At 52.3% G+C, this 19,043-nt stretch overlaps 1 protein-coding gene and 1 long non-coding RNA gene across 2 annotated transcripts; one reads left to right on the forward strand and one right to left on the reverse strand.

The window, feature by feature from the left end:
• The first annotated feature begins 5,101 nt into the window (after positions 1-5,101).
• On the forward strand, positions 5,102-18,969 carry STX6 (syntaxin 6). Its single transcript, XM_088060412.1, has 8 exons — positions 5,102-5,198; positions 7,687-7,867; positions 8,403-8,486; positions 10,186-10,248; positions 12,282-12,404; positions 13,629-13,735; positions 15,250-15,344; positions 16,827-18,969. Exons 1-8 carry the CDS (start codon positions 5,164-5,166, stop codon positions 16,901-16,903), a joined length of 765 nt encoding a protein of 254 aa, XP_087916538.1. The 5' UTR covers positions 5,102-5,163; the 3' UTR covers positions 16,904-18,969.
• On the reverse strand, positions 8,497-13,609 carry LOC106628457 (uncharacterized). Its single transcript, XR_001331848.2, has 4 exons — positions 13,292-13,609; positions 11,604-11,760; positions 10,316-10,722; positions 8,497-10,228 (listed from the first exon to the last, which is right to left on the reverse strand). It is a non-coding gene; the product is annotated as an uncharacterized LOC106628457 (long non-coding RNA).
• Positions 18,970-19,043: the final 74 nt, after the last annotated feature.

The raw sequence follows: 19,043 nt of genomic DNA on the forward strand, positions 1-19,043 counted from the left end.
AGCACGCTGAAGTCCTCCATCACCGGCCGTCCCGGTGCCGCATCGATGCCTCTCTCTTCGGACCAGGATTCATGAGTTAGAGCCTTCCTGAGAGGAGAATGGGAACAAATCAATCAAAAACCCCCCACCACCAGCGGTGCTGAGGCAAAAGCCTTCACACCAACAGCTGCCTGGAGCAAAAACAGAACTTGAGGACAGCCAAAGCTCCAGGGAGATCCAGGCACATCCCCAGCGATTGCTGACGTAAACGAAACAGGACAGGGAGGAACATTTCCAAATGGGAATCTATCCACAGCTTGAGTTCATTTCTGGATGGGAATAAACATCTAAAATGCGAGGCACCCATGCAGAGCTCAGGAGGAAGAGGAAGAAGGTTGTCTGGGGTTGAGTTTTTCCCAGAAAAATCAATGATTCACATGGATGCGGTCTGGACCTGCCACAATCGGATATTGGTAACTAATCCCCCAGGGTTCCCCACTGCTGTGCTTTATCCTTGCTTGGAGATAAGGTCAGAAGAGCTGGGAAACATCCCAAAACACAGCCCAGAGAGCCAGACGCTAATCGCTGATGAATGGAAGCCAAACACAAGTGAAACAAATACAAACAAATCGATAGAGACCTAAACCCAAAGGAGAGGAAGCAGCTCCCTCGGCTTCTAAGAGCGCTGAGACACCCGCCCCAAAACCGCAGTGAGGTGTGAACCTGTAGCTAGAAAGCAAAGGGGTTTTTCAAGGTGTTAAAAGCCCCTTCCCATGGCAGAGATTAAAATGCTGATGTCCCAGGCAGGCAGCACTCTCTCCTACACTTTTTTTTTTTTTTTCACCAGTGGTCTGGGATTCCCCCTTCTCCCCCTACACAAAGGATTTAAAATTTCCCTTTCTTCCCTCTGAGCCACTGGCTTGGGATTTCCCTCTCCTCCCCTGGAGAACAGTGACCTGTCCCCCTGCCCATCAGATATCCTGCTACTCCTCCAGCAGCCTCTCCAAACACAAAGAGGGGGTGGAAAAAAAATCCCGATCCCAGCTATCAGCTTCTTCAGGCAGCTGTTTCCCTTGGAAAAAAAATGTGAGCCCACATCTTTCAGTGTGTTATGGTACTGGTTTGGGTTTCCTGGGGAAAAAATGCATTTATTTGTCTGGGGTTTCCTATCAGACAACCCTTCTATTGTAGTCCACTTTCCTGTATGGGTTTTTTTCCTTCTCTGATATGCCTGCAATGGGTCCTGTGCCACTTCCAAAGGCTGCCTTGTGTCCAGGGCATAAAGAAGCAGGACAGCCCTGGGATGCAGCCATGCAAAGCCCCTGTTTTTCCACTGGAGTGATTTTCTCCCCAGCAAACCCTGAGCTAAAGCAGGCAGCAGCCTCGGTGGCTGGGGCTAAACATCTCCAATTAATCACCAGAACTCCTCACGGAGCTCAGCAATCCGCAGGGCACTTCGTCAGCCCAAAGGAGTCTCAGCCTAATTATTTTTCCCCCTCCCTCTCCCTGGATCTCAATGTCACCTTCCTCGTAGCCATGGGGCAAATGACAACCGCGGTCCCCGAGTGCAGATGTGTCCTCGGTGCGACTGCTTCCCGCTTAGGCGGGATGGGGAGGTGGCACAGGGATGCTCCCGAGCCATGGAGCTGCCTGCTCTGCTTCCCGCTTCCTTCCAGCTCCCCCAGGGCCACCGGGGACCTTGGGACTTGCCAGAAAATCACACCACGGAGTAGCAGCCACCACTGAGAGCAGCAAGGGCAGAGCAGATCCTCTGCAAGGGCAGAGCAGATCCTCTCTGTGTCAAATCCCTCCTCCCAGCAAGGAAAACTGCGAAATGAAACATCTGTGCCTGCCAGCAGGCGCTGACTGCCTCCATTCCCGCTGATCTCTGCCCCTTCCCTCTTGAAAGGCCCTTCCTTCAACCACCTTGTCCTTCTCGTGGTTTGTGGGGAGCCTGGAGCCCAGGGAGAGCATCCATGGAATGCTCCAACAGGAATAATGAGGAAGTTTTTAGGGTTTAGAGGCTGCCTGGGAAAATTCCTTCTTATTTCACCCATAACAAGGACCCTGGCAGTCCAGCACCTCGCTGCTTCTGCAATTTAACAATCTCCTTTTGGATCTATGTAAAATCTCAGCATCCCTAGCATCCCAGGGCAGGCAATCCCAGTGATTCATCCTGCAGAAAGCAATGCTGCCTTTCCTCAATTTCATTTCCCCCATTTCATTCACCAGAACACAGGAATATTTAGCTCCAGACCAGTGTTTTGTCTCACCATCCCAGCCTTAATCCTCTTAAAACCACCACTGAAAATTTTCAACTATCACTAAAAATGAAAATGAGGAGGAAAACCACCAAAGCATCTGAAAGCCTTGACGGGCTTCTTCATTTAGCTGTAAAACCTTTTCAGGGGTGGGGAGGGGAAAGTCCCCTCTGCTTTTATAAATCCAAACTCAAACCAATCCAGCTTTTCCCTGAGAAGAAAAGGCACTTCTTGCACACCAAATGCACATTCTTTGCACCAGGCTAGTAGGAATCACACACACCCCCGTGCATGTAGACACATGCCAAGAAGATTTTCCTGATAAAAGTTCCAGGGAGCTCAGCTCTTCCCTGTAGACAGCTGGGATTCTGATGAGTTGGCACTTTTCACAGTGCAGAAATGTTTCATCAGATCTTTCCTGACCAGTTCTGCAGCTGTGTGCTCTGCACCCAGCGCTCCTCTCCCAGCGGGAATCGCTTAGCTGAGCACACTGAAGAACTCCCAAAAAATTCCTCGCTGCCTCCAAGCCCCAAATCAGAGCTTCCCATATGGAACAGCAAAAAACAACCTTGTTCTAAAAAAATACAAACTGCAGCATGGTTGGAGTGTCTTTCAGGTGAAAATCTAAATTATTTACTACATCACTTCAATTAATTTCTAGCATCAAAACCAGGCTGTCTCTTTTATACCTTGAAAGTTTACGACTTCCCTAGATTTTGGTAAAACTCTTTATTTTCAGCCCTCAATGGCTCTCTGAAGCTTTACACTTTCTTGCAAATGGACTCAACGCTCTTAGGTATTTTCCAACCTAAATGATTCTGTAAAAAATAATAAATAAACAAAAATTCAAACAAATTAATAAAGCGTTCACAGAATTTATTGAAGGATTTCTGAAATTCCTGGCTAGTAATTCTATGAGGCTACAGGATGTTTTCCATTCCCAGTGCAGCAAAGGTTTCAGGCACAGGTGGAAGTCACAGGAGGATCATGAGGTTTTTGGGGAGCACAAGGTCTTTGTGGGACAGGGAGAGACAAACTGGACCAGCAACTCCTTGGAACTCTGTTCCTGGAGGGAACCTCCCATGCTAAGCACACATTTGGCAAGGACACCCCAAATCCTGCCGGCGTGGGAAAGTCATCCCAAATTCAGCAAGGAAGGGCCAGCAAATGCCAGCCCTAAAGCTGCCACCTGTTGTTCCACTCCTGGCGTGGGGCTGGCCGGAGCAGGGGGTGGATTTCTCACCCCAAGAAGTGCAGAAACCGGTTCAGCGTGTGCCACAGCCTTCCCAGCCCAGGGTGCGTGTGAGAAAAGCTGCTGGGATTGCAAAAGCCGGGTATCCCATTCCCATGCTGAGGAGGCAGCTCTGCAGATGGGGTTTGTTCCCCTTCCCTGCCTCTGCTCAGGATGCTGGACCACTGCCACCTTTGGGAAGCGCAGGCCAGGATGTGCTCTTTGGTTCAAATTTGGGGGATTCCTCCTGGCCAAGCCTCTGCAAAATCAACTCAGGTGGGAGAGAGGCAGGGACGTCCCTCTGCTGCTTTCCCGAAGCTCTGCAAGCATCATCCCCCTCCTGCCAGCTGCTGCAAGCCCAGGGCTACCTGTGCTCAGCTACTAAAGAGCCCAGAGATTTAAGAGAGGTGGGAATGAGGGCAGAAGGGATCCTCAGCCGGGAATGGACAACATCCAAGGCACACAGAGCTGTTCTCACCCCACACAAGGCAGGAGGAAGGAAGCAGTGCCTGTGCCTTGCCGGGGCAGGAAGGGCAGCAGGAGCCGAGCAGACTGCCTGTCGCTCCCTCCTGCTTCCTCCCACTCCGGCTGGGAACTCTGCCTGCCTGAGCCGCTCCTGTGGCAGGGACACAGCCCCACAGCACCCAGCTTTGTGTTTCAGTCCAGGAATCCGGGTCATGGGAGGCCGGCTGGCTGCTTTATATGAGGTTTTAAAGACTGCAAATCCTGTGAGAAGGCAAGAGTTTACTGTCATGGGGTATAAAGCACAAAATTTCTTCCACACAGAAGAGTCTGACGTGAGCAATGCTGCTGCTAACTGCAGGTGTGTGAGGAAATGGTGCTTGAACTCCTTACCTCACTTCCTCTCTTCACTGAGGAGGCTGCTTTTAGTTCTCTAAAATAACAAATTAGTATCTTGAATCCACGTAACACAAGGAATGGGACATACACCACCTTCTGCATGGTCTTGCTGGTGGCACAGTGGTGCTGAGCACCGTGGGCCATCGTGGGAAGGCATTACAGGGGAAGATGTAACCACCCCTGTCATCATAGGGCTGCTGAGAGCAGGGCATTGGGGTGGGCGATCCTGCATCTCTGTTCAGCCCAGGTGAGACCACATTTGGAGCGCTGTGGGCTCTAAAGAAGGGGTGCCAAGAAGATGGAGCCACATTCTGCTCGGTGGTGCCAACCACCAGGACATGGGAGGCAAGGGGCAGGAACCCATGGACGGAAGTTCCACCTGAAAACAAGGAACTTTTCCACTGTACGAGTGGCCAGGCAGGGGCACAGATTGCCCAGAGGGGTCGCGGAGTCTCCCTCCCTGGAGATATCCCAGACCCGTCTGGACACAACCCTGCGCCATGTGCTCTGGGATGAGATGGGAGGTGGCACCAGGAGACTCGCCGTGCTCCCTTCCGACCTGACCCGTCCTGCGTGTGATTCAGCGGGTGAGAAGGACACCGGGATCCCCAGCGCTGCGGGAAGAGCTGCCCGAGCTTCCCTGGAAGAGCCGGGACAGCGCCCAGACCCCTCAGCGCGCCCCGCCGCCGCCATGCTGGCATGACGTCACCCGGCCACGCCCCCTCCTGGCGCGCGGCGGGGGCGTGGCCGGCGGAGGGCGCTGTTGGGGGCGTGGCCTGGCGATGGGGGCGTGGCCTGGCGGCGGCCGTGGCGTGAGGCGGCGGCAGCGCCATGTCGATGGAGGACCCCTTCTTCGTGGTGAAGGGGTGAGCGCCGCGCTCGGCGGGCTCCGGGGCACGGGCAGAGGGACGCGCAGCCGCCCGGGGCCGCGTTCGGGCGCGGAGGAGGGAGGGCACGGCCGCCCCGCAGAGCGGGAGGCCCGCGGAGCGGGGGGCGAGCAGCGGGCGGGGGTCTGGGGGGGGGGGAGAAAATGGCGGCCAGGCCCTGCCGTGCTCCTGAGGGGCTGAGCGAGGGCTCCGGGGCCTGTCCGGCGATGGCGGCCCGGCGTGGGAGGCGCTGAGGTGAGGCGGGCAGGTGCCGGGCCGCGGCCGGGCCTCCCCGGGCTCTGTGAGGGCCCCCCCGGCCTTGGCTGCAGGTGCGCCTTGGGGACAGTGGGCAGAGCGGGGCTGGGGGCTCGCGGCTGGAGGCCGGAGTGACCGTGGGGAAAGGCGGAGAGGAGCAGGGAGCAGGCTGTGGGACAAACAATGGCCATGAGAGGAAGCCTGCAGAGAAGAGCCTGAACGTAGGGAAATAGAAGCTAAAGGTGACCAAAGGAAAATTGTCATTAATAGGGTGAAAGGAGCTCTGTTGGAGCAACTGGAGAGGGTCCGCTGGAGGCCACAAAGCTAATTTGGGGTCTGGAGCATCTCTCTGGTGAGGAGCTGAGCCTGTTTAGTCCAGAGAAGACTCAGAGGATCTCATCAATGCATATAAATATTTCTAAAGGGTGTCAGGAGGATGGTGCCAGACCCTTTGCAGCAACAGGACACAGAGCAATGGCCATAAACTAAAACACAAGAAGTTCCAGCTTAACGTGAGGAACAACTTCTTTACAATAGAGAGGCAGAGCACTGGAGAAGGCTTCCTGGGGGGGTCATGGAGTTTGTTGGAGACATTCCCAGCCCCTCTGGAGGTATCCCTGTGTCCCCTGCTCTAGCTGATGGTGCCTTGACAGGGGATTTGGACTGGGTGATCCACGGAGGTGCCTTCCAACCCCAGCAATTCTGTGATTCTGTGAAAGCAGCTCAATCACTGAACACTGCCCTGGGGCCACCTTCAGCTTGTGCTGGGGTCTTCTGCCTCGTGTCACAGTGAAACAGCCGTGAGGAGCAGCAGAGGGGCTCCTGGTGGGGTGTTTGGGAGAGCCATGTGGGAACAGGGAAGTGTGGGAAGGGATATTGGTGCAGCCAGGGAAATCAAATCCCTCTACCAGGTTGGACTCATGCTAAGAGGAAAGTGTAGGAGTCGCCATGGGTGGGGAACAAGCGTCCTGTCAAACTTTCCAGAGATGTTCCCGCAGCATGCAGGGAGGGGAAAGGGGATGTGCTGCCACTCCCAGAGTTAATTATTACCTGGCAGGTCAGAGGGGCTGGTGGTGGTGGTGTAGCCACCAGAGTTGCTGTTAGCAACTTAGGTGACTGTAACTCCTCCCATCAGAGGACATCCATCTCTGCTTTACATTCTTGCTGCTGGGGACTTCCACAAGTGTGCTCAGATAAAAAAAAAAACAAACCAACAAACAAAACCAAAACTTGTGCTGGCAAGTAGAGGAGGGAATGAAGTTTTCCAGATCCTCAGTGCAGGCTGCTGACTTTAGGCCACTCAGCGTGGCAGACTTGGAGCTGTAGGCGTGTGAGGAGAGGAGGGACATGCATCAGAGTGCTGAGAAACTGCAGCTTAGACAGCAATTGGAGGAGCTCTGGCCCTTGAGGAATTTAGAGAGCTGCAGTCCTGGCACCTCAGTTCATCTGCCCTGGACCTCCCCCGTTTTCCTTCACAGGGGTGAAACATCTGGCTGCTATGTGCAAGCTCATGGTGGCCTCCTTGGACACCAGCACAGTCTGATCTCATCTCCCTTCCTAATCCCAGCTTCCTGTGAACCTGAGGGAGCAGTTCACATTTTGGGACTGCAGAGTTTGTAAATGCAGATAACTACAGTGAGAGTCTGTGGCCCAAATTTACAAACCTGCTTGCCCCAAACCAGAGCTGTCAGCAATGCCTTTCCCTGCTGTGAATGCACTCATCTCCAAAAGAGCTTAGAGCAGCAGAAAAAACTTGTGTTTCCTAAGCCAGTGTAGCAGGGCTGTGTATTTTTTTAAATGCTGAATTAAAATAAACAGTTCTGCACTCAACAATCTGCCTGGCTGTGGTGTGGGGACAGTTCCTGTAACTCTGTGTGCCCTTGGGGTATCTTACATAGGTAGTTAAGGGCCTTGAGAGGAAAACTGTTGAGAGAGGAATGCAAAGCACGGATTGCCAAAGATCTGCCTTGTTCAGACCCTCTGCCCTGGCTTGCCTGGGTGACACTCAGCAGCTTCCCCTGAAGAAATAGGTCCCTTCATGAGTAACTTCATGCTGCAGCAAGGTACAGGGTAAATCCTTATTTTACAAAATAAACAAAGAGTTGAAAGGAAGGATGTTTGTGAGGAATCTGTGGCATCCCTGCTCAGCTGGACACGGGGCTGTCCCAGTGTCACTGCTGCAGGGCAGCTGATGGTAATTCATGGCTTCTTTTCACTCTCCTGCCGGCTGCAGGGAGGTGCAGAAAGCCGTGAACACTGCCCAGGGGCTCTTCCAGAGGTGGACGGAGCTCTTGCAAGATCCCTCCATCGCCACAAGAGAAGAGATCGACTGGACCACTAATGAGCTCAGGAACAACCTGCGGAGCATCGAGTGGGACCTGGAAGACTTGGATGAAACCATTAATATCCTTTTTGTAGTTGCAGTTCCCAAGTTGTACTGAATAGCCAAGTCCTAATCACTCTTTGCAAAAATCAGGACTGTTTGGGATTGAATTTTGGATTCACATCAGCTTTTCTCAAATTGCAGATGAAAAATTAAGTTAAGGATTTTTGTTTCCCTTTTTGCAAGGTATATTCTAAGACGCTTTGTTCTAGAAAGCCTATTGTGTTGTGTGAATCTGGATTTCTGTGGAGTCAGTTTGTTCTCTAGGCTGGCTTCCAGAAATATTCCTTTTCCCTTATGTTCCTCTGAGTGCTCCTGAAAACGCTGTGCAGCATCACAGAACCAAAAAAAAACACAGAAAAGAGAAACCTTGCGCATGCGCTGCACGGCGCATTCCTGCCATGCCTCCTTTTCCATCCAGTGTGCTGTACTTTGCTAATCAGAATTTGGGAACAGGCACAACACAGTGGCCACTTGGCACGCTCAGGGTTTGTGTGTCCATGTGTGTGTGTGTACCCAACACCGCTTCTGGGGACTCCTTGACTCGGTGCCCAGGCATTGTTGAGGCAAACCCGCGGAAATTCAACCTCGATGCCACGGAGCTGGGGATCCGCAAAGCCTTTATCACCAGCACGCGGCAGGTGGTCAGGGTAAGGAACCTGCCCTTGGGCTCAGGGCCTGGAGAAGGTGTGGGGGGCATTAGGTGGTTAAAAAAGGAAAGCTTGGGGCTGTTCTGTGCTGGACTGGAGAGCAGAGAATAAACCTCCTACCTGTTGAGTCTCAGGCTTCCCCGTGCGTTCCCTCCTGGAGCTGCCCAGAAAAGTTTGGGGGTGCAGGTGCCCCGTGGAATTCCCTCCTTTTATGCTGCTGACCCTGGAACTCTTGACACTGCTGTGGCAACAGCGAGCTGGGAGCCTGTGGTAACGGGAGGAAGAGTGAAGACCCAGCTGCGATGTGGAGCCTCCCTTCAGGGCTGAGGGAAATCGTGAATGTCTGGTTTTCAGGAACAGGGAGACCACTTTGAACACTGACAGATGGTTAAAGCCTGGTGTCATTGACATGGTGACTTCAACCTCCTACCCCTGCAAAATAGTCCAGACAAACCACTGGATTTATTTTTAACTTGAGGAAGATTTTTTTTTTTTTTTAGTTTAAGCTTACGCTTGAGAAGCAAAAAGGGGATTTTAACAACTTGGTGGTAACAAATAGAGAAGAAACATCTTTCCAAAAGCTTCAGTGCCTGGTAACAAACTACTGGTTAGGAAGTTTTCTGTCTATTAATAGTTACACTGAATTTCTGCTGCCCCTTATGACTCTGATGTTCCTGCTCCACAGAATGCACTGGTGTGGCTGGCAGCAAGCCTGTTACCCTACCTGCAGTCCTGTGGTCTGGATACAGTTCCTAAGGCTTGCTGCCCTGGGAACTGATCCCAAAACCACTCTGGCCCCAGGTAGCAGGCATATGTTTGCTGCCTTGCCCTCAGTGTAGTCCACTCCCTAATGGGCAGGATCAGGCAAGCCTGCTCTCTGGTCCTCTTTTCCTGGCTGGAAAAATGCTGGCTAGTGGGTTTTAGAGCAGTGTCTCCCACTGGGAAATGAAATTTATAAGCGGCCCTGTGCAGCTGATTTCCAGTTTCCACAGGGGAATTAGTGATGCCCTGCAGCCAGTGAGAATTAACCAGGAGGGATGTGGTGGTGCTCTTTGGTGATGGGTGGCACATCTCTGAATGGTAAAACACACGCATGAATGCTCTGATGGCATCAGAACTTTGCTGGTGGATCAGCCTCTGCAAGGTGACGTTGACTACTTGCTAATTTATGAGAACTAGGTTATGTTACATTGTGATGGAGAGCCTTCTGTGGTTAGTGACCTTCTGCAGGAACTCCACAGAAAAAATTAATTGGTAGGAGAGAAGATATCTTCTCTGATACAGTCAGAGAAGATGGCCACAGAACAGGAAATCTACCTCGTACTACAGAGTATTAAAGCAGATGCAGTTGGGAATAAATCACAGGAGGTTATAGGCTTCAGGGCCTTGATAAACACTTCCTTACATTCTGTCAGTGGGAACATGAGTTTATTATACAAATCAAAGTAGTTGTGGTTGTAGTGGAGCAAAATGAGTAGTAAATGAAGAATATTTTCAAAATATCCCAATGCTGTTGATTCCAGTATTAGTATAACAATGAAACTTCCTACAGTGTGTTTCCAGATTCTGAAAGAAAATATCCCTTCCCTCATTCCCCCTTGTGGAAGCCTTGGTGGGTGTAGACAGTCCTGTAGCACCTGAATCTGCCTGTCACCTCAAATCCAATGCTCACATGCTGCTTCTTTTGTTGAACAAACAGGACATGAAGGATCAGATGTCAAATTCTTCCATGCAAGCACTGGCTGAAAGAAAAAACAGGCAGGTGAGAACCAGAACCATGTACATCTGCTAAAGTGTATATCCTGTCTGGAGTCCATCCCCTTACAAACCTTTGGTGTGGGAAGGGGCTCGCACGCTGCAGCCAAGCTGTGTTTGAGCCGCGTCCATTTGGCTGCTCTGGGAAAGCTGGTTCTCACAGGCACATTGCTGCCAGCCTCTCCCAAGCCTGTCACTCAGAGCAGTAAGTCAGCATTCACCATCTGTCTCTGTCTTCAGAGCTGGTTGTGTACAACTGTCAGCATTGCATCATGCCATGGAAAGGGAAATCTCCCTCCTCCTCCTCCTCCTCCTCGAGGGGGGAACCAGCTCAGAATCCATGTCAATGAATGTAATCCTGCGCTCTGCTGGATTTAGGAGCCAAGATGGTGCAATATCCTTTCATGCAGCTGCTTCTCGTAATAGCCATGTAAGAAGATTGAAGGAGCTCGAGGAGTCTCATGTTGTCTGCACTTGTAATCTAAGGAATAGAAATAGATGCAGCTTGTGCTCCTTCCTGGCTGATGGGGAGGCTGTAAGGAGATCCTGGAGCTGACTTCCAGACCCACTCCAGTAAAAGTGCTTCATACAGTTAATTGTCTGTACTGCATCAGCCTTACCACACGTGGCAAAAAAACAACAAACTGAGAAGCACAGAGCTCATTCCTGAGCTTGTCACAGGGTTAATTGACGTGCTTGGGGAACACTCCCAGCAGCAAAGTCCCTGACACTCATGCTTAAACAAGTCTGTAGCTTTCCCTGCAATTTGCTGCTTTCTTTTGCATGAGGTTCCTGATAGCTGCAGGAGACCATATGGCCCAGCTCACACAGCGACATCTGGTCAGGAAAACTGACTTCCCCTTGCTGCCTTCCTCTCCCTTCCCAGCCCCTCGCCTTCATTCCAGACTGCAAGTGCTGGGCTTTGTGTTTGAGGGGCTGGCTAGCAGTGACCTGACCCTCACAGCCCAGCCTGGCCAACAGGCCCTTTCTATTGAAGCTGCAGGCAAAGCTAGTGCACTGCATTAAATAAAAAGGAGCTGCCTTTGCCACAAACTGGAGGGATCAGGAGCTTGCTCAGTGTCTCAGGGGCAGACAAAGCCAGATGTTCTGCTGGCTTCTTCCTGCATGGTCAGTCTGTCAGCTTTCCTCACCCCTCCTTGAACCTTAAAAGTCAGATGAACCATAGAGACCATCTTGTTTGCAGCCTGGTCATTGTCTTGCTGTTCTTCACAAATACTCAGTCATTCCATCCTGCCCACAGCCAGGAGCTGCAGGATGGTCTCATTACAAGACAGCCTGGCTTCTTCACTGGAAGGCAGAGTCCCTAACCCTTCCCTAGGATTGCAGCATTCAGTTTCTTACCTGCAGGTCGTTTATTCTCCAGCTTGGGTTATTCCCCTTTCAGGAACCAGGCATGCTTGGCTGGAAAGCCACATCTGTGCAGGCTTTGCACAAGTTTCTCTGTTCAGGTTGTAGGGCAGGCAGTGAGGGTAACTTTGTATGCTGGCAGCTGAAGAGCCTGGATTATAGAACATAAGCATACAGCACTGCTCTGGTTATATATTGCATTATTTTACTGTCAGCTCAACTAGTTAAGTACTTTATCCAGACCCTCTTAAGCCCCTGTCATTAGCAGCAGAGTGCTCAGTTGGAGCTGTACATCTGTTAACACAATATATCCGGACATTTCCCAGCTCACGTGTCCTAGCACACTGTGCTGCCTCTTGAGCAGGCCTCTGCCAGCCCTTTGTGCTGTACGGGCCTCCTGCACGCACTGTCAGTCAGCCACACTCCAGCTCTCCTGCTGCTGGAGAGGTATCTCTGCAATTCCAGGCTGCAGAGACTTCCCAGGCTGGCATTTTGGCTCTGTGTTGGTTTAGTTCATGACAGCACTTTGGCTGAGTAGCAGCAGAGCAGAAGGAAAGGGATGCTGTGTGCATGTCTACACGAGGGTTGCCTTGCGTGCCTTCCCACCTCACCCTGTAGACGGGCTGTGAGCAGACACAAGGGTGTTGCTAAGAGCTCTCTGCATCTGTTTAGGCACTCCTAGGAGAGAGTGGGAGTCAGAGTTGGAGCTCTGGACCTGACAAATACAGCCGTCTGGACCGGGAGCTGCAATTAGCAAATTCACATTTCATCGAGGAGCAGCAAGCTCAACAACAGGTAAGGCAGCTGGCATCACAGACTAAATAGCTTTGCTTGCCAAATGGGTGCCAGGGGGACTGGCTCCAGGAACCTGACATTCCTCCTCTTCTCTTGTGGCATGTGTTTGTGCATGCATTTCCTGTGCTGCACAGCTTTGGGTGATCTGACACAAAGTTTTTAACCCTGGAGGTGCGGGGCTTCTGCTGAGTTTAGGACGCGGTCGGAACAATCTGGAAGATGTAGCACACTAAGATTTAATAGTACAAGGATTGCTGAAACCCTTGGAAGAGTAAAAACACTGCAAAAAGAAAAGGGCCCGTTTGTCTTATGCAACTTCCCCTGGTTAAAAAATGTTCGGTGTTGTTTGTGTTCATCTCCCATCAGAACAGGCTGGGAGCAGGAGCACGCGCCTGCTTCCTTTTCCTGCTTTTGTCACCGTGAGATTAGTGAGAAAGGCTGTGAGAGGGTTTGGGAGAACCCCTGGTGAGGCACTTCCCAGCTGCACTTCCCAGCTGACAGGGGAGTTTGCCTGGAGAAGTGCCCAGGCCAGGCACAGACTGGAGAACTACAGGGCCTTGACACAGGCAGTGACTCTGAGATGGCAAACTCTGCTAAAGCTCCTGACCCATGGTGCCACCTCGGCTTCCAGACACGTTTTACCTACTGACTCCAGGGAGATAAATAGCTTCAGAAATAGGTAACTAGGGTAAAGCTAATCCTTAGCGTGACTGTGTCCTGAAAATGACTTAAAACAGCAGGAGACTTACTCCTTTGGCACATTCAGAGCCAGGCTGGCTATTTTTAGCTGTAGAAGCTGCAACAGCCTTCTGCTTGCATTAACCCTGTGTTAGCTGCAGCACATTCCAGGTGGCATTTCCCAGACACAGCATCCCTGGCCTGCTTACCTTGCCAAGGGTTTAGATGACCAGCTCTTGGAGCTTTCTGAAGTCACTTCAGCTGTGTGTGTAGCGTGGATGACCTCAGGCTGGATTTACAGGGATGTCAGGAGGCTGCAGCCTGCTGTGCCACGGGGACACCGTGCCGTGGAGGCTTTCCCTTGGCTGTCTCCTCTCCAGCATTTCTTAGGAATGCAGACCTCATTCCTGGTGGCTTAGGTCTGAGCCCAGGCCTTACAGCTGATGCTGGCTGAGCAGCAAGTGCCTGTCCACTGGCTGGGCTGGCTCCAACCCAGCTACAGGCAGCAGATCTGTAATTGCCCGTTTCCCTTCTCTTTGGCCCCAGCTGATTGTGGAGCAGCAGGATGAGCAGTTGGAGCTGGTCTCTGGCAGCATCGGGGTGCTGAAGAACATGTCCCAGCGCATTGGCGGGGAGCTGGAAGAGCAAGCAGTGTAAGTGTGAGACATGTGGCAAAAACCTGGCATGGAGCTGGCTGCAACATGGCTGTATGTCCTCACACACCTATCTCAGCCTCTGGTACAGCCTGGAATTTTCACTGGTCCCTCAGGCAGCCTCTCCCTGACAGCCTGTGGAAAGCATTTTGTACTGCAGTCTGCAAGGATCCAACTGCAACCTCTTTCCTTTAGAAGCCTTCATCTAGGGCAGGTTTAACTGCCACCTTACCTTTCCTCCTCTGCTTTTCACATGCTTCCCCTCAGGCAGCCAGCAGATGAGGGAAGGAGGTGCTGTGCAATGTAGATACTGGCCACTTCTCCCCTCTACAGGGTTTTGTGCTGCCCCTGGACTGCTGCTGGGGCCAGGAGCTCTCAGCTCTGAAACAGCACAGAGCTGCTCTTCATCACTGAGGTTAAAAATAACCCTCACCCACGCAAAGGGTTAAAGGGCAGCTCGCAAAGTCATTTTGCATCCATCCATTTACATATAAATTAGATTTCTTTCCCAGTTCTTGTCCTTTGCAAACAAGTTCCCAGTTGTGCAGGCTAACAGCTATGCTTCCAGAAAGGCTTGAAGGGTTCATGGCTAAAACCCCCTCCTTGTCTGGCTGGTAGGAGTCTGGAGGGCCATGTCCATTGTGAAGTGATTTCATCTTTGATGGAGAGGAGGAACTTTCAACCTGCCTCCTGTGTGAAGTTATGCAGCATGAAAATCCTCTGCTCTCACAGAGGAAATTGGTGTGGCGTGTCTGTTTCTAGATCATCACACAAGCCATCAGTGCTTGCTGGATTAGCTTGTAACTACCACAGTGAGGTTTTCCCCACTGAATGAAGGTTTAACAAGTGCCCTGGCACTCCAAATGAAGAAGTCTATCCTTTTAAATGCATTAAGCTTTGAAGTCCCACTGGCTGGAGACAATTGGATTGGTACCTTGACTCTGGATGCGCACTGGCATTGACAAAGCATGGATTCAGGAAGGCTTTCAGATTCATTACAGTCATTGTGTGGAGGAAGTAAAAGGGTAACTTCCATGCAGAGCTTGAAAAGCACCTTAAAAGCAACTGCAGATCTCATTCCCACTTGATCCATGACTGAAACAAGATTTTATACTGCAAGCCCTGAACAAGAGAAGAGATTTGAAGTCCAGGCTGACGTAGATCTAACCAGTCTCTGCTAATCACAGATTATAAATGAGACTTTCCATTTGTAAGGAGGAAGCCCACGCCCCCCCTCTCCTCACCTTGCAGATGTGTGTAGAGTTCAGCCACAAACACACAGGGAGGATCAGCCTGGCAGGAATCCCAAGTTACTTCCCACCAAAGCAGAGTTTCTGTTTCAGCAGGTTTTCTCCCCTCCCTTGGATGCTTCCAGGAGAGGAGAGGAGGCCACATTCATTTTGGCTGCCAAGGTGTGACACTCTGCTCACATCAGTGTTTTGATCCACGTGTGTGAGCAGAACCCCCAAGGGATGTGCCACGTGCTGACCAGTGCCCCACTTCTGTGTTCTCAGGATGCTGGATGACTTCTCCCACGAGTTAGACAGCACTCAGTCGCGCCTTGATAACGTCATGAAGAAACTCGCCAAAGTGTCTCACATGACGAGTGGTAGGTCCTGGGAAGTGGGATCCAGTCCTGGAAAGGGAGAGACAAGCCCTTGGATCTTCAGGCTGGGACACTGTGCTCCCAACCCACCCCACCAAGGGGAGGGAGCAGCTCTCAGTTCTTGAGAGAAGAAGGCAGAAGGCTTCCAAGCCCGGCAGCTGCTCCTGCCCAGACACTGCTCTGCTGCCTGTCCCTTGCCTTTGTTTTATTTACAGATGCCTTTCTATTTATGCTGCTACTGCTGAGAAAATCCCCCTCTAGCTGGTGGGAGGGGGAGCTCTGCAGCCTCCTGCTCTGCTGCAGTTTCCCAGGCTGCCTGTGGAACTAAAGCTGCCAAGGTGTCATTAAACACCGGCAGCCGTGTGTGGCTTCCCTGAACCAGAATGCCTGCGGCAATCCCCTTCCCAAATCCCACCTGCCCTGGGGCTGCTGGCGCCTGCAGGCCTGTTGTTGGTCACATCTCTCTCAGTTGGTAGAGGAAAGAGCTGAATTCTGTGCTGAACCCACAAAAAAGTCCTTATAAGGCTGTGGGCAGAGCAAACAGGAAGCCCAGCCTGGCTGCTGGGAAGTCCTGTGGTGCCAGCTGTCTCCGCGTGGCACTGTGCGTGGCCAGCACCTCCTCCAGCACCCCTCTCCCCTGGGTGCTCAGGACCTTGGGAAGGCAGCAGCCTGTCAGGAGGAAAAGCATTCCCACTCTGCTGGATTAGGCTGTCCGAGGGATTTATGAGATAGTGGGAATACAGCCCTAGAGAGACCTCTTGGAGTGCTGACAGTGCACTTGGGGTCACCAGTAGCTCAGCAGCAGCACATCCATGGGTGAACCGTGTCTCTGCCCTTTCCTCTGGGAAAACCCATGGATTTCTGCAGTGTTTCTGAGTGCTGTGAAAGAGCATTTCTGCTGGAATCACCTATGCCAGGGAGAGCAGGAGGGCTTTTTCTGGGGTAGTGCTGTGCCTAGGAGTTGAGGGGGTGCCCGCAGCCCTGTCCCCACTGCTGCATCATCCTCACTCAGAGGTGATGTGGTGTTGAGCCAACGAGGTGTAAAGATGTCCAGGGAAACCTGATTCCTGGCCCTGTCCTAGGGAAGCCGCCACAATCTCTTCCTGGCAGAGTTCCTCAGGGCAGCTTTCACAGGATCCCTTCTTGTTTCTTTGGCAAACACTTAACTCCATGAATGAACAGCAAACACAGCAGCTCTCTGCTTGTTCCTCCCAACTGCTTTTGAGCCAGCTTTTCAAAGCTGTTTGAACTTGGTTGGGCAGAAGCCTCAGAATTCCCACAGCTGTTCCCAAACCCCAATGTATCCTGGAGGAGAATGCCTCACTGCAATATACAGTACCACAGCCTTTCTCCCACAGGAACTGTCGTTCTGGCTTTTTGTGGCTTAAGCTTGAATTTAGTTCCTAAGAGTACATGAAGAAAAATGATCCCCCAGTATTCCTTCTGCACTAAAGCAGGAAGACTGATGCTTCCTTTTCTTTCCAGATCGACGGCAGTGGTGTGCAATTGTTGTCCTCTTCGTCATCTTACTAGTGGTGCTCATCCTGTTTTTTGTCCTGTGATGACAAAAACTGAACTTCCTGGGACGCCCCCTCCCCGCCCCCTCGCCCCGGCAGCGCGGGGAAATGAAACTCTCCCCGTTTCCGTCCGCCCACAGAGATCCCCAGCTCTCACCATCCTCCTCCAAGGACTGCGGCTCGGCTGCGCCGGCATCTCCCCTGGCCCCGGGGCGAGGGGGTGGAGGGCTGGAGCCGCCTCCTCCCCTGCTGCGGTGCACTCTGGACCCGGGCTCCGGGTCTGCACCCACGGAGCTGGAGGGGGACCCGACCCCCGCGCTTCCACGCGGTGCAGGTAGGAGCCGCTGGGAGGTGGACACAGAGCAGCGAGCCCTGGGGAGGAATTACTGAATTCACTGAGCATTACAAACTGCATTGCCAGTGCCAGCCCCAAGCATTACTGGGAAGGGTGAACCCCTCCGAGCTACGGCCAGCGAGGGGAGCCCTGGCCCTGCTCCCCCTGCCCCTCCCTGCCTCCTGTGGGCGGGCTCTGTAGCACCAATTCACTGCCAAGAGAGAGCATGGTGAGTCCTACCAGAGCTTTCCTACCCTCTGCAGAGGGCAGAGCTGTAGGGTTTTGTGTCCTGCCATCAGCCACCCAGGCCCCGTCAGACACCCCAGAGCTTCAACCCTGGGGTGCTGCACACCGAACGCTGGCAATCAGCCGTGAGCCAGAGAGGAAGAGTCTTGAAGCTTTTGAACTTGCCTCCCTCATTATACAGGCCTCTAAAGCTCATTGACTGATGCTTTCTTTGCCCTTGTATAACTGAGTCACTGCTTCTGTTTAACAGCTGCTTCCCTTTGGCAAGTGATTTGTCAGGCCTAAAATAACTTATTTTTTTTAAGAAAAAAAAAAACTTTAAAGATTTTTTTGATGAGCATTAGAGCCATGTTCTCTCTGTGGGTGCACAACACACAGGATCAGAGGAACAGTGCTCGGTGATGTATTTTAAGTGTATATGAACTTGTAAATAGGACGTCTTAATTTTTCCCAACCCCTATTTTTTGGACACCTCTGTTGTAAGCAACCAAAAGGCAGGAGATTCATAGCTAGATCATGTTGGTGTATTCCTTCCCAGTCCTTTCGTTACCTCCCAGTTGTTTGTCTCAGCAGTGTCGGATTCCCTACAGGGAATGTGGAGTGGCCAGATGGGCAGTACCAAATCTGTGGTGAAAAAAGCTCACCTGGGAGTGTCACTGCTGAGGAAGAGGCAGAGGGGCCGTGCTGCAAGCACTGACTGTGGGATAGGGGGTGACTCTTGAGGAAAGCAAAAACGGTTTCTTACTCCAGTCTGCTCCCATATTTTAAGTTGCAAACATGAAAAGACTCAGCACAGGCTGGCTTATGGCTCCCAGATGGGGCTGGGGGAGGAAGTTAATTGGCGCTGACGCAAAGACTTCTGCTGAAATTGCAAATCACCCCCAAAATCATCCTCCCCCCCCTGCCCGCCTTAGAATCTTGCCACCGGACGGCTTTACCTCCGGGACTGAACACTCCTCCCCCTGGCTTCGTGGCTCCCTGCGAGATCTGCGTGGCCCCCTGTCCCTCCCGCAGATGCTGGATGCTCAGCCGGCGGCTCCGTGCCTTCCGCAGCCGGGCGGGGCTGGACGGAGCCTCCCCGCCCGCCCGGGTGCTCGTCAGTAACGCACACGTGGTGCCTCGGCGCCCACCCGCACTCGTGATTCGAGTAGCTCCTTATCCTTGCAGAGCATCCCTGCAGGGATGGGTGGTGTTGGCTTTCCAAGGCTGACTGTAGCGGTGTCTGCGCCACTCCGTGGGTCTGTACCTCTCCAAGAGCAGGTTCCCAGGAGCGCGGGTCTGGGCAGGGAGCGGGGCTCGCTGCCGGTGTTTGCACACCTCTGATCCCCGCGTTACTTGCAGCGTGGTTGTGCATCCTTCGGGAACGATTCCCATGCAGGACTGCTCCTTTGGTAGTCCAGAGGGTGGCCCAGCTGCTGACATCACCACAAGCCACCCGAGTGTCTCTGCTCCCTTTCCCCATGTACATTTGCTTTTCTGTCGCTGGTGGTGCCCCTCCCTTTAACACTAAATAAAGGTGCAGCAGCGTAGATTTCCGCTCCTTCTTGCCTGACTCTTGCTCCCGGGACAAGCTCAGGGTCTGCTGGCACCAGGGAGTGGGAAGAG

Source organism: Pseudopodoces humilis, chromosome 10 (assembly GCF_049639895.1).
Source record: "Pseudopodoces humilis isolate 2021_Gansu_Grassland_sample_001 chromosome 10, ASM4963989v1, whole genome shotgun sequence".
NCBI classification, from domain to species: domain Eukaryota; kingdom Metazoa; phylum Chordata; class Aves; order Passeriformes; family Paridae; genus Pseudopodoces; species Pseudopodoces humilis.